General features: G+C 40.6%; 1 protein-coding gene across 4 annotated transcripts in view; it reads left to right on the forward strand.

The window, feature by feature from the left end:
• Positions 1-128: 128 nt before the first annotated feature.
• Positions 129-14,141, forward strand: part of LOC141909336 (activated Cdc42 kinase-like) — a 52,818-nt gene continuing 38,805 nt past the window's right edge. For 3 of the 4 annotated variants that reach the window (XM_074799747.1, XM_074799750.1, XM_074799751.1), the window contains exons 1-2: positions 129-260; positions 8,713-8,833. In XM_074799747.1, the coding sequence (XP_074655848.1) occupies positions 8,729-8,833 (105 nt within the window). In that variant the 5' untranslated portion in view covers positions 129-260; positions 8,713-8,728. Of the gene's footprint in view, positions 261-8,421; positions 8,628-8,712; positions 8,834-14,141 lie in introns of those variants that run through there. The other variant, XM_074799748.1, reaches the window with a different exon arrangement.

Consider the following 14,141-nt stretch of genomic DNA (forward strand, 5'->3'; position numbering starts at 1 on the left):
GTTTCAGAAAAATCCTCGTATCGTGAATTGTTTTAGTATTTCTGAGTATTTTACTCCTTTTCACGCTGACATTACAGATGGCCCAGTTCCCTATTTTCTCAATACGCGGCGCCATTGAGAAAGTCAAAATGGCGTCGAGCCAAAGGTATGGAATTTCTTAGAAAAAATAGGAAATAATTTGTTTGCGGATGGTAATTACGATCGTGAACGTTACGTATTCGATACGCCAGTTTCATGGATTTTTACACATAATAAGAAAGGTGAGTTTCTATGTGTTTTGAATATTCCACCAGTTTCAGATTTTGCGTGAGAATTGGATCATGGATGGATGCCGGATCGGATGGATCAGGATCCGGTTGCCGATTCGGCGACCGATCGTTGCCCTTATTGGCGATTAACGATGTATGGTGGGTCGCTGCCTGACGCGGATTTGGAAAATTTGTGAGCTCTTGTGCAGTAACTACACTGAGCTGCACAATTAGATCGTGAGCCAGATATGGCTTTGCCTTTTAGTAACTCAAAAAAGCCTTGTAGGCTAGTTTTTGACAATCGAAGCCTCTGTCTCTGACTGACTCTGCCCTGCCTGGCGGCCTGGCTGGTCAGTTTCACAAAGTGACTGGTTTTGTACCTAACCTGACAATAAACCAGTGGCGTTGGAACTGCAGGGGTGAAAGTCGCGGGAATAATTTACTAACTGATATTTTTTCTCTTTGAATACCAATGTTTTTGACAAGAAGTCAAAATTGAAGTATATTCGCCGCGGCAATCTATTATTAGAACCTATCAAAAGTCAGCTATCGGCTGCGGCAATCAAATATTGCCCATCCAACCTAAAATTCTTAGTAGCATATAGCACGGCATTGTTACCGAAACTGCAGCAGTTAGACCGATTTCACCCCATCGTTGAAAGTATGCGGGTAGCTTGGCGAAAACCTAAAACTCCTTCACTGTCAGCATAGGCATGAATATATCCCCTTACGCTACAGGGCCTACACATGAGACATGTTTGTTTTCGGAATGGACCAGGGTATAGCTGTCAATTCCTCGCCACTCGCAGCTCAGTTACTCAGACTTTTTTCGACAATTTAGATCAGCAGAAGCTTTAGCCTACTGAACATCTACTTCAATTGAACAATGCCTATTACACTTACTCTACTATTATATACTGCCTAGAATTATAAGGTATTAATCGAGCTAAGTCATTCGTATTCACCGTTTAAATGCACGCTTTGTTAATTTCATGATTTGATTACATAAACATTACTGCCAAGTGCCTCTCTAATTGGGGGCTAATTTCTAGGTCTAACGGCTTCTAAACATCGGCTTTGTGCCCTGGCATTCGGGCCAATTGGATTAGGCCGGCGTTAGTCTATGAGGGGCTTCTTAAGTTTAATTAGTGTACTGGTGTCCTGTCACGCTGTGTGGTTTAACTCGCTCAGGCCTAGATATCTGCAATGTCTATTGAATGGGAAGTGTGCCAGTCATGTGTTTAGTGTCAATGCATTGTTGTATATATATTTTGTGTTTAAAAGGGCAGCCTGTGTATATTTTTATTCAGCGGAGCACTTGTACACAGGGACCCAGATTAATTGTTTTGAGAGTTTGTTTGAATGATAGGACTTGTTTATTGTAGGAAGTTTGTAAGTGAATGAATAGACAGTGTCACTAGTTCAACCCCAGTGAAGTAACTGTTCCCTTTTAATGTGAACATATCAGTGTACTAACAAATAGGTTCTTAAAGACCTAAGAAGGTTGTTAAAGTAGCTCCCATCTTGAGCAGGACGGGCTTCCCATTTTTAAGGAGATTTACTTTCATTATTAGCACGGGCCTAAATCTGTGGTTGGAATTGGATACCCCTGGTTAAGGATAATTTTATTTTACCATTTAAAAATTGTAATCTTAGTAACGACATCGATACAATGGTTTAAACTAGAAATATTTTCGTATTCATATATATATATATATATATATATATATATATATATATATATATATGACTCATTACAAAATACAAGAGAGCCGGTTCAGCGTTAGTTTAGACCTTAGTAACGTATGTCTAGGGTTGGTTCTACTCGAGTAAGAAATTGGGAACGTAATTTTGTGGATCAAGGGTTTTACGTTTTATTTCGACGATATTTTTTTTTTCTTTCGAAAAACTCGCGTATATACACGTTAGAAACAGTTCGACGAAGAGGCTTGTTTACGGCAATATGGTTTCGATTATTAGCTGATTATTTCGTTTCCAGTCTTCGATGCAGTTTTCTTATTCGGTTTCAATCATTCTCGGGCACCGGACACGATTAGCTTTAGAAACAATTTATAGGAATAAATAGCTACATTTCAACAACTTTTCAAATGAAAAAAAGGTCGGTATTGTTTGTTTCGTTCCTTTTTATTGATCGTAGTAGAGTTCAGTTTTGCACGGTGGGAACTGATTTCTGTCATGGAAAACACAGGGAATTTGGTTTAACTAGAAAACACTACACCCCCCCCCCCCCCCGAATTGTTTTTCATTCACAAATTGAATGTTCTCTATCTCATCTGTCATCTGAACATTACAACTCTAGATCATGATTGATTGATAGAACACTATATCCGTGTTGACCCGATGTAGAGAGAATCCCTGAATGATAAGGGAAAAGTCCGAAAATGTAACTTTGAGATAGTAGTTTATTCAACGTTTCGACTATATCCTAATAGTCATCTTCAGGAATAATAAGATACAACAAAAATTATGAGATATGAATACAATCCATAGACAAGGAGACTAATTCAAGTAATTCAAGTATCATCTCTGATTACTTTCTCTTTGTCTATGGATTGTATATATATATATATCATAATTTTTGTAGGCCCTATCTCATTATTCCTGAAGATAACAATTAGGATATAGGCGAAACGTAGAATAAACTACTATCTCAAAGTTACATTTTCGGACTTTTTCCTTATCATTGTGGGATTCTCTTTACAACTCTAGAATCTTTGTTTCATGCGGTTTAAGGTTAAATTCCGATAAGAATATATCAGCTGAAGGTATTAGACCTGACTACCGCTACTATTTAAGAGTAGTTACTACTCTCGTGAGAGCTCAATTACTTCTATCGAAATATAGGCCTATGCTGAAAATCATAATAGTTTCTAGTTCATTTTCAATGAAACTACTACTTTATATGTCAAAGTATAGTGAAACCTGAAGCCTGCTACGAAACTATTAAATAGTTAGGGCTGGGTTTCATAGATCTGGAAGTAGAATAATCCGTGCGAACATTTTGAAATTTGGCAGTTATAACCACGGTTTCTCATTGTTACTATGGTTGGTTGTCACCCAGATTGAAGATTTACGCCTAGGGCTTACTTTGATACCCGGTCTATAAAACCAGGTCCACGGGTCTACGAAGGTCGAAATGTTTTAAGCGAATTAGCTTATTACTCGGATCTGTCGAGATAGGCTAATTAAAAACTACTCTCTGGTCTTTCCTGTAGACGTTCATCGGAACATGGGGAAAGTTCACCCGAAAAACCCAGGGCCCATTTTGAGACTGGTATTAACTTAATGAATTGAGTTAACACCACTGTATAAAATCAGGCCCAGGGAGTTGGGAAGTAGATGGATTGTGGTCGCTCTGTTTTGTTGTGGTGCATTTCGATCGAGTATATTTATGAAAATATGCAATAATATTTAGAATAAACAGAACTTGAAGGAAAAAATCATCTAGGCTATATTGACATCCATAAATAGGCCTCCCTTCGATATGATCTTACCACCTCAAGCGTACCGGGTATACTTCAAACTATAGCAGACGATCAAGTTCTACTTCGTTCTACGAAATGAGAAAAAAAGAAATGACTATTTTAATTCATCGATTTTCGATTAAACGCATTAACGACGACTCGGTTTCTGCGGAGAAATCGAGTTACAAATAAGAGAAAGACTATCCATACATTAGAGAGAGAAAGAGAGATTTGTAAATATAGATAATAGCTATATAGTGCTTCTGTTCGGAAAGGTGTTGACATTTCGTTTGTATTGTCGTTTCATAACTAGGGAAAAATAGAGACCAATTTTAGATTTCAGTCTAGACTTGTTTTTTTCGGTTTATATAAAAACAACCAGGGGTTAGTTTTAGTAGAAACGACCAGGGGTTATCCCCCGAGGCTCTGGTTTTGGGTGTTTTTAATAGGCCTATATTGTTGTAATAATGGTAAAAACAGCGACAGATGGATCGCGCTCAGTGTTTCTGGCAAGATTGACTCATTTCATACTCTCGACACATTACGAACTGATATCTCGGTCCTGTTGAGCATTAAATTTACATAATTCATGATTTGTGAATAATCGGGCTGGAACTAGGGCTGAAATTATCCATTTACGTGGAAGGGAGTTTCAGAACAGATGTTTAGACCGTCCTATTATATAAGGTTATTGTTGTTACTTCCAAATGAATTTCTAACCCGCGATCGCGGCCCAGCTTATGTCGACCCAGCTTATGTCGACTGCGCTCCGATTCCTAACAACTGAGGCCGACTAGCGGGTTATGAGATCCTCTCAGTTGCTTCCCCGCTTATGTCGGTTACCATCACTGGTGACTGAACCGACCGCAGATGGTCATGTGATTAACGTTGTGTGAATTAATTTGAATTATAGCAAACACGTAGTCGGCCTACTGTAGGCTGAAGTAGAACATGGGTAAAGCCGCATGGCTCGCGATGAGTCGGTATGCATCAGGTTGCCATTCTAATGTTAGCTTAGCCGCCTTAAATGTCGAGCGGATATGACAGCAACTGGTGGCCTACCGTAGGACGCTAGCCGCCGATAAGCCCAGTAGCGTCGGCAGGTCGCAGAGGACGTAAGCCAGCCTTGAGGATCTCGGACGTTCAACTTTCAAGTCCGCCATGCAATCTGTTTCATTCCCTTCCAAATTCCTCCTGTGCCTGACAACGTTTCGATGCTCGGAATCTATTTTTTTGCTACATCGAGCGAAACCAGAGTTTGGTGTTTAGTTATTATTCAAACGGTTTGAATGTGTCATAGTCAAAGGAAGGAGTGTCCTCTGTACGTGCACGTGTGAATCATACTTCCTGACATACATTTTTATTTAGATTTATCGAAATATTTGATAGAATAGAATAGTAAGTCTGCGGTCCTCTGGCCTATTACGCACGATATTGCAGTATCTGCAGGGCCGACCTGAGGAGTCACGTTCAGACGGCTTAGTTCATTAGTGAATCATTATAAATATTCTATCAGATGCCGGTGACCCAGAATTTGTAATCAATTTGCGGTATCGGAAAGGCATGTGAACGTTGTATGTTCGCAAAAAAAAAATTCGAATAAACGTCCTCTTTTTTAATCGTTCTGTTCAAAAAGTCTGTGAAAATAGGCTGAAGATGCTGAATCCAGGATGGATCTAGATTCAATCCTGAAATTTGTTAGGCTACGGGAGAGTTGGCAGCTCTATAAGAATTGATGTCTAGCCCCTTTATCGGAAATATATAATAATAATAATAATAATGATAATAATTTATTTTCTTATATAGCGCTTAACTAAAAATCATAATCTAAGCGCTTTACATTATAGAACATATGCAGCATATTTAAAACAATTAAGTACAACTATAGATAAGAACAATCAGATTTTTTAAAAAGGTATGTTTTAAGGCAAGCTTTAAAGCCTAGCGCACATCGACACTGCGATTGGAGACAACTAGTTGCCAGGCAGTTTTCGGCGCATGGGAGCAACTGGCTGGATACAATCAGTTGCTCGAATTTGTCGATGTGAGCGAGCTTACGACTGGTTAGCGTCCATCTATCTCCAGTTCCACCCAGTTGCTCATGTTCTACTTTTGAGCAACTAGTTGTACTCAGTTGCTCTCATATCCGTCGATGTGAGCGCTCCATAATCAACAACACATGGTTGTAACTGACTAAAACAAAGCTATTTGTCACGTGACTTGTGATGCCCTCAAGAATATTTGCTAAACCAAATCTCAGTTGCTGTCGATGTGTGCGCTATGGACCTAGCGACCGGCATGAGCCACGCAGTTGCTGGTTTTTACTAAATTTTCGATGTGCGCGGGGTACTCGCTCACTAGCAACTAGTTGTCTCCAGTCGCTTTGTTGATGTGCGCTAGGCTTAAAAGAGTCAACCGAGGGACTTTCACGGATGTTGGTCGGAAGAGTATTCCACAAACGAGGAGCACAGTAGCTGAAGGCACGGTCACCGAAAGAACGATTTGAGACAGGAACAATATATGCAAGCTTTTTGTCGCCACAGAATTGAACGTACTCCAAGGTGGGGACTGACGACCTGGAAAACCTGGGACATTCAGAGAATCAGTGAAAACTAGAAGATATCAGAACCCCGAAAACTCAGGGAATTTGGATCTATGCTCTTGACCGGGCGTTTCTTTATCAATACGTGATTCAATGAAAAGTGAATGAATTGTAACAATTTTAACCGGAAAATTTCTCCAATTACCTGCCAATTTATTTGGGGGGGACATGGAAAAATCAGGGAAAACTCGAGGAATTTGTAAATTGGTGGAGAGTGGCCACCCTAGCACGCTGAATTTGGTAGATTCCTTCCCCGACCAAAAAAAGCTGATTTGAATTGTCGAAACCAAAGGTATTCAGAGATCGATCCTATGATTTCCTGACATCGGTTGAAGTGTTGAGCGGTTCAGGCCTGCATGTAGATCCGTGTATCATATCCCCCGAAGAGAATCTTTCTCGTGTTTTTTTTTTTATTTTCGCAACTGTATTTTCATACCTGTGCGATATTGATTCTAACCTGACTCACTTTATAGTGAATCATTATCAACATGAATATACCTGCACCAGCCGTATAGCGTTAGTATTCCGGGTGGTGCAGCACGGCGGCAGCGGCGGCTGAGAGGTAGCTGCTCAGAGTGCCTCGATCATCGTTTCTATAATAACACCTGTTGTGCGTGTAACCTATATCGTCGTCTCCCGGTAGAAAATGAGGACTTTCTCTTTACGGGCACATTGCATATAATACCTCGATACAGGTATGTTCCGATTCTCGGTGGTCATCACCGTTTCCAATAAGTGTGGCTCCGAGAATATTTAATCATAACCCATTGGAGTGTTTTGGCCAGAGTGTGTTTTGCCTTTTGGGACATCAAAGTGTTGGGATGTGACAAGTCCTTCAAGATTGGCCCTTCAAGATTCACCGTTTCCAATAAGTGTGGCTCTGAGTACATTTGATCATAACCCATTGGAGTGTTTTGGCCAGAGTGTTTTTTGCCTTTTGGGACATCAAAGTGTTGGGATGTGACAAGTCCTTCAAGATTCACCGTTTCCAATAAGTGTGGCTCTGAGTACATTTAATCTTAACCCATTGGAGTGTTTTGGCCAGAATGTTTTTTGCCTTTTGGGACATCAAAGTGTTAGAATGTGACAAGTCCTTCAAGATTGGCCCCTTAGCGCTAGTGAAAAGTGTCTTCTAAATTAGTCCATTCCATTTTAGAATGTCGCAATTTGCTCTGACCCGAAAGTGCGATCTACTGTACATGAATAAAACCCCCCTGTTGATTGTTTGGATGAACCGGAACCGAATTTCCAATTATGTTCTCTGATTTAAAAAAACATTCTGTTAACTCGACCGCCGATCACACAACTAGTCTGTACTTCGATTTCCGATTTCAAAATCAAACCCCCTGTTTCGCTTCCGGCAGGTGTGGTGGGTCTGTAAGGGAAACTCAATCGAAAAATCAAACGAAACTTACAACCAAATTGATAAATAATGGAGATAAAGGGGATTCCCTATTTTAAGATCAAAATAGCAGTGCTGTGTCTAGCTGGACAATCGGTAACTGCTTTCAGAAAACATGCGTGAACGCATAATCATTGATTTGGTCCATTCTCAATCGGTCTGTTCCAGGTACTGGTCAAATTTAGCATGAATACAGCTATTGATACAATTCTTTTTTCAAATCCTAATTCTATTTATTTTACATACCAGATTTCGTCGTAAGTTTCTACTTGAAAACGATTGACAGTTTTGAAAGCAGTAAATAACTGATTATACTGAGCTTTAGTTGAAATGAGTGACAGGGTTCAAGATATCTTTAATCTATAGTTATTTGTTCATATATCAAGAGATATCTGAAAATTATGAATGTTATTATATTGCTCTTATGGACTTATGGACTTTCATTGCACTGTATTCCACTTTCTGCCATCTCCACACTGGGGGGGGGGGGGGGGGGGTTTGGGGTCGCTGGTCATTCATATATGAAGCATTAACTTTTTAATTTCGGGTTGGGGGGTCAGAAAAAGAAATCAGCTAGTTTATGACCAGTCCTCTCTATACACTTTTTATAACAGTACCGTATGTTGTATAATATAGGCTGATGCCATCACATTTCACTCTAGTTCTGAGGAAATAGTGAAAATAAGTCAAACATCTGAGTATGTGTAAAGTATTTTGTTATGTATTGGAGTTCTTTGAACTCGTTTCATAAGAGGATGGATAATGGAAAAGTCTGTGAATTTAGTACATTTCAGCCAGGTTACAGTAGCGAGTGGAATCACTTACACGGAAAATGTGGTTTATTTGATATAAAATACCTGCGAGTATCAATAAACTTACAAATTCAAGAAGTAAACTGCCTGCGGTCTGAATAGTGTATGTACTTATACATGCATTCCTCTCCTGACGTACTGAATGGTGTTTTTGTATTTCTAGGAATGATGATGCTACAATGACGAGTACGAGCCCAGCAGTTGTTGTTAATAAAGATCTGTACGAGTTTCTTCAAGAGGCAGAGTTAGAACATTACTACAACACGTTCAAAACTGAACTGAAGGTAGGATGATTTTGAAATTAAAAATTCGACCGGGCGGGGTTGCCACCGACCTGAAAATCAGGAAAAAAGTCGGGGAATTTGGTTAAAAAAGCTAATATACAGGGAAAAGTCAAGGAAATTTGTTGAGATTGCTGGATTGAACGTAAAATCAATCAGTTTCCGTCCTTGCGTATTTGACAGTAGTGTTAATTGATTGGATTCTTAGCAGATCAAGTCAGGGCAAACAACTTGAATGTCCTAGTCAGGGAAAAGTCAAATTGAGGTGGCCACCCTGTTGTAAAGATACCAGGTAAAATACATCGCGGGCTCAGTTGAGAGTTTGCTATCGCTCGACGCTGAAAATCCACGTTACTGCTCGCACTCCACTCAATAACAGTGAGGCGTATTTCTGGAACCCACTTGTCTTCAATAGCTCTCGATCTGAATGTTCCTTACAATTGAAACGGTTTGAACCAACTTAAACCTAGGTGTAATATGATGAAAAAAATATTGAATAACGCGAAATAAGTGTCGGTGGCCGAGATATCTTTATTTCTTCCGTGCACGGTGTCCCAGGACGCCTAGGTACATTTACGTAAGCCTTCCAGCACTCGCCTTGTCGGGTATATATACAAATGGTGTCTTTTCCGAGATACAATAGTTGCATAAGTTCTGTCACCTTCATTCCATTCTTGAAACTGAACCCGTGACATAAGAGACTGTTTGGCCTGTATCAGGTCCGAGCCAAATTTGGTCCCAGCCTAATTAGAGAGCGCGCCTAAACGCAAACCATTCACTTGGTAGTAATCGAAACGAAGTCATTTACGGAATCAGTTGCTATTTAAACGCAATCATTTGTCCCGTTCTGAAATTTGGCTCTGACTCATTTGGCAACCGTGTGAACAGTAGTCCTGGGCCAAATTTGGCCCGGGCCAAAAATACTCGTGTGATCGCGGCTACGTAGTGAATATACGTACAAAGGATTGATCTTCGTAAAAACTTAAGAATTGGTTGATGTGTGCAACAGAGGTCTGGTTACTCCTATCTCTCTCTCTAATGAGAAATAACATGTGTTCTGAACGTAAAGCGATGAATGTGCAACGTAAAATATCTTTCTTTCTTTTTTCATCGAGGAGTTAAAACCCAGGGTATAGCAGTTGTAACGTTTCATTTGAGTTGTATAGGCCTCAGTTCAGCGGTAAACTATCCCCCCCCCCCCCCCCGCCCGCCTCTGCTCTGGTGGATAGAAAAAAAACGTGTATATCGAATTTATTTGACTGTTTTACTTCAGCGGCCTCTTCTCACGTGAAAACTTGAAAAAACGTGCTGAAAAAAATGTTATTATCTTTATGCGAATGGAGAACACGCGAAGTTCCACAGAGTTACCGTAGTTATCGATGCAGTTACACTCGCTCGTTGGTGTTACTACTATCAGGCCGACCGACTCTCTTGAGCTGTGGCGAGTGACTCATCTCATTCAATCGTGTACGTACGATGTTTGATTAGTACTTGCTGATCTATTGTCGTCGTCGCCGCCGTCCTACAACGTGATATGTCAGTGAGCTCGAAAAAACGCAGCCCCAGGAAATTAAAACAGTTTTTAGGACCTGTCGCTACTTGAAATGCACTTGAGGACACTTCATCTAGGCTATAACACAAGACGTGACTCTCCATCTGACTTGATTATACGAGCCCTTACTAGAGCCCTTGCTACGTTGAAACGTTGATATGATACTGCAGCGCTTATAGTAATTCTACCTTTTCTTCCGACCCCAGGGGCCAGTTGCACAGTCGTGACTTAGGTCCAAAAGTGGTCTTTAATCTTAAGCTATAGAATCTTAAATCTTAAGCTATATGACAGCTATAGAACTGAGATAGTCTTAGATCCGTCTCTAAGCCTTGACTATGGAACAGGCCCCTGGTTCCTCAGTTATGAGTTAGAGTGGAGTTAAGATCAGTTCATTTTCAATGTTTGAACTCTAAGAGTCAAATCTAACTCGGAACTGTGGAACTAGATCCTGAAAGCTACCCCTGTTTTATGATTATTTCATTAAAAAGATTAATTGAATCTTGAAGATTAATAAATCTTGAACTGTACTCGATCAAGGCGACACCCCTTGGTTTCGGTCAGTAATCCGTCGGACCTCCCCAGTGATTTGTCATAGTTGATTAATATTGATTAGCCAGCTGTACACGCGACCTTGCGACCTTTCATCCTCCTAGAAACTCGAATTACAGATCTGATGAATCGGTCTCTGTTGCGGTTTGACCCTGCACAGACATTTCCTGTAGTTTTTTGAACAATCAGCCCGATTAAAGATGTGGAACCCGAGCTGTCAATGCGGTTTTGAAATTCGATGACACCTCGAGCTGAAAGGGTTTAGTAGCATCAGCGTACTACAATGGGACAATCCTTTTTGAATTGTTCGAAACATCAATTTCGTGGTTAACCAAATATCCACTTAATTCCGGCAGGATGTCTAACCTCGATATCGTTATTTACAGTTGATCAAAGATTGTTGAGCAGCGCAATAAAAACAATCACATTTTAGTTCAAATCGAGTGATGATTCACTATATATATTGATAGTAGATGTTTGCCAGACCACCCCTCCTTCTCTACTCAACTGATGGTTTCTCGTAGGATTTTTTGCAGGTTTGCAGGATGCCCCAATGTTTTCTGCATCATCATCATCGTAGTCGGCAAACTTTACGTAAGTTTGTTTAATCCACGAAACTGATAAATCTCGTAGCTTCGCCGCCGGATTTCGTCCGATGCTCATCTCCCGGGATAACTGCGGTGCGATGCCAAAGCCGGTTCTGAAACAGGAGTTTTCTGGATTCTCAGCGACGTTGGTATCGAATTCCAACGGATCATTTAAATAGGTACCAAATTTTAGTGGATTCCGCGATGTATCGGGCTTCGTGATACCGATATCGGACTCGGATTCATTGATCCTGGTATCTGACTTTACTGGATTCTTTGATACCTGGAATCAAACTTTACTGGATTCAACAATCCTGGTAGTAGCTGACTATCTAATTTGTTAATCTTGGTATCAGCAGGGAACACTTCCCTGGTATCAGACTCTATTGGATTGTTTGATCCAGGTTGCAGACTTTACTGGATTCATTGATCCTGGTATCACACTTTACTGGATTGTTTGATCCTGGTAGCAGACTTTACTGGATTCATTGATCCAGGTTGCAGACTTTACTGGATTCATTGATTCTGGTAGCAGACCTAACTGGATTCTTTGATACTGGAATCAGACTTTACTGGATTCATTGATCCTGGAAGCAGACTTTACTGGATTCATTGATTCTGGTAGCAGACCTTACTGGATTCTTTGATACTGGAATCAGACTTTACTGGATTCTGTGCGATATCAACTTCTGTTTCGCACAATGATATTCAAGAATTCATCGAAATAATATACTGTATGCTTTATGATTGATTGCGATATATGCCAATAATTATCTGTGCAGTGACAGTCGAGGATGTGCGCGCACGATTCATCAAATTTGGTTATTTTATTTTCGTTCAAGACGTAACTTCATATCTGCTGTCTGGAGAGAGAGTAAATGTGTGCAAGAAACTGAAGTGCTTAGTAACTGTTGTAATATCAGGAGGCACCGGGAGTCCAGAGTATTTAATGTTATAGTTGTAGTGTAATATTGGAGGCAGGAGTCCAGATTCTGATACATGTTTAATGTGAGACACACATTAAGCACACATGGTTCTACTATAGATTCACTTTTATCCCCATCTCCAGTACATTTCCCGTATCGATGCCTGCCGACTATGAACCTATAAACTGGGAGGAAAAATATCTGCTGAGTCATTGAAAAAAATACGGACATGTCTTACTACAGCAGTCCCGGCGGAGGGGACTACGGCCTGTCGTTGTTGACGATATCGACCTGGTACAACGAGGTCAATCGATCCGACGTTAAGTATGATGACGCAAAGAATGAAACTGAAGAGGAGGATATTTACAGTACGGTATGTTCGGAGAGTTTTCGAGAGGGATAGGGTGAAATATTTGCCCAGTTGAGTGAGGTCTGAAATTTTGCAAATCAACAATTATTCATCTCTTATTTTCATAGTGTTTCGATTTGACGCGAGTTAAAGATTAGTGCCTCGGGTTATCATACCTATTTATGGTAGGCCTAACAGTCAAACTTTAAGGGCTTACTTTGATGCACAATAACCTTGGCTGTGGTTGTAAATAGTTATTTCCAGCCTTGATGAATATCAACCCACATAACAACTGCTTAGCCGCGATCGCACAAGCCTTTTTGGCCCGGAACAACTGTTCACACGGGTGCCAAATGGGCCCGTGCCTGTTTGGCGCGACCAAAAACGTCGGACCAGGCCCGAACCAAATTTTAGCACGGGACAAATGATTGCATGCGAATTGCAACTTGTCTCGGAAATCACTCACTTTGCTTTGAGCATTGTTTATTATCGAATGACTGGTTCGATGTGAGTGCGCTCTCTGTTTAGGCATGGGCCAAATTTGGCTCGAGCCCCTGATCCATGGCAATTTGGGCCAGGTCAAATTGTCTCCGCGTGATCGTTCATTTCTTCCTTACGTTCCCCGTCTTCGAATTTTTCAAATGAACTCTGAAGATGGAAGGAGGTGGATGGAGGTGGAAGGATTCCGCCCAAAACATAAAGAAAAAACATAACCAGTCGTTTAGATGTATATTGTGGGCTTTCTCTCCGCCTTGTCTATGTTGGGCTTTGTAGAGCCATGTGGTGAGTATATACAGATTCAGTAAATTTCGGGGTATCGTGGAACCATGTATTGTCAATACTCGGCCGTACTACGTACCACGACGAGGACGACATTACATCGGAAAGTGTCATACGTAATGAAATACGTATTTCGCAGTTATTCGAGTCGGTTTTCCGATTACGTCTTGTATTGTATGAAAGCAAATCTGTCGGGAAGCGAGTGCAACATCGTCACATGACCGCGTGTTTTACTGGCTACAAGGATAGGATGCATGTGACAGAGGGTTCGTTGAATGTCGGTAGGGACATCGAACCCCTTGACTTTTTGCGCAGGTTTTTCAGTCTATAACACACGGCAAAACAACGGTATTGAATACATTCAGAGCGAGTATGTGAGACTAATCTTCTGTTAAAAATTCATTTCTTAAGGATGGTATTCGGCACCCAGGTCTATGAAAAATGGTCCTTTAGTTTAAAATTGTTACGACCATTTGAGAAACAAGTCGAAAGTTCCTCCTAAGACAGCAATCCATGAGACGAACGATATCATATTTCGTAGAAGAGTTATTTATTCTAGGTATATGTA

This window comes from Tubulanus polymorphus, chromosome 7 (genome assembly GCF_964204645.1).
Source record: "Tubulanus polymorphus chromosome 7, tnTubPoly1.2, whole genome shotgun sequence".
Taxonomy (NCBI): Eukaryota; Metazoa; Nemertea; class Palaeonemertea; order Tubulaniformes; family Tubulanidae; genus Tubulanus; species Tubulanus polymorphus.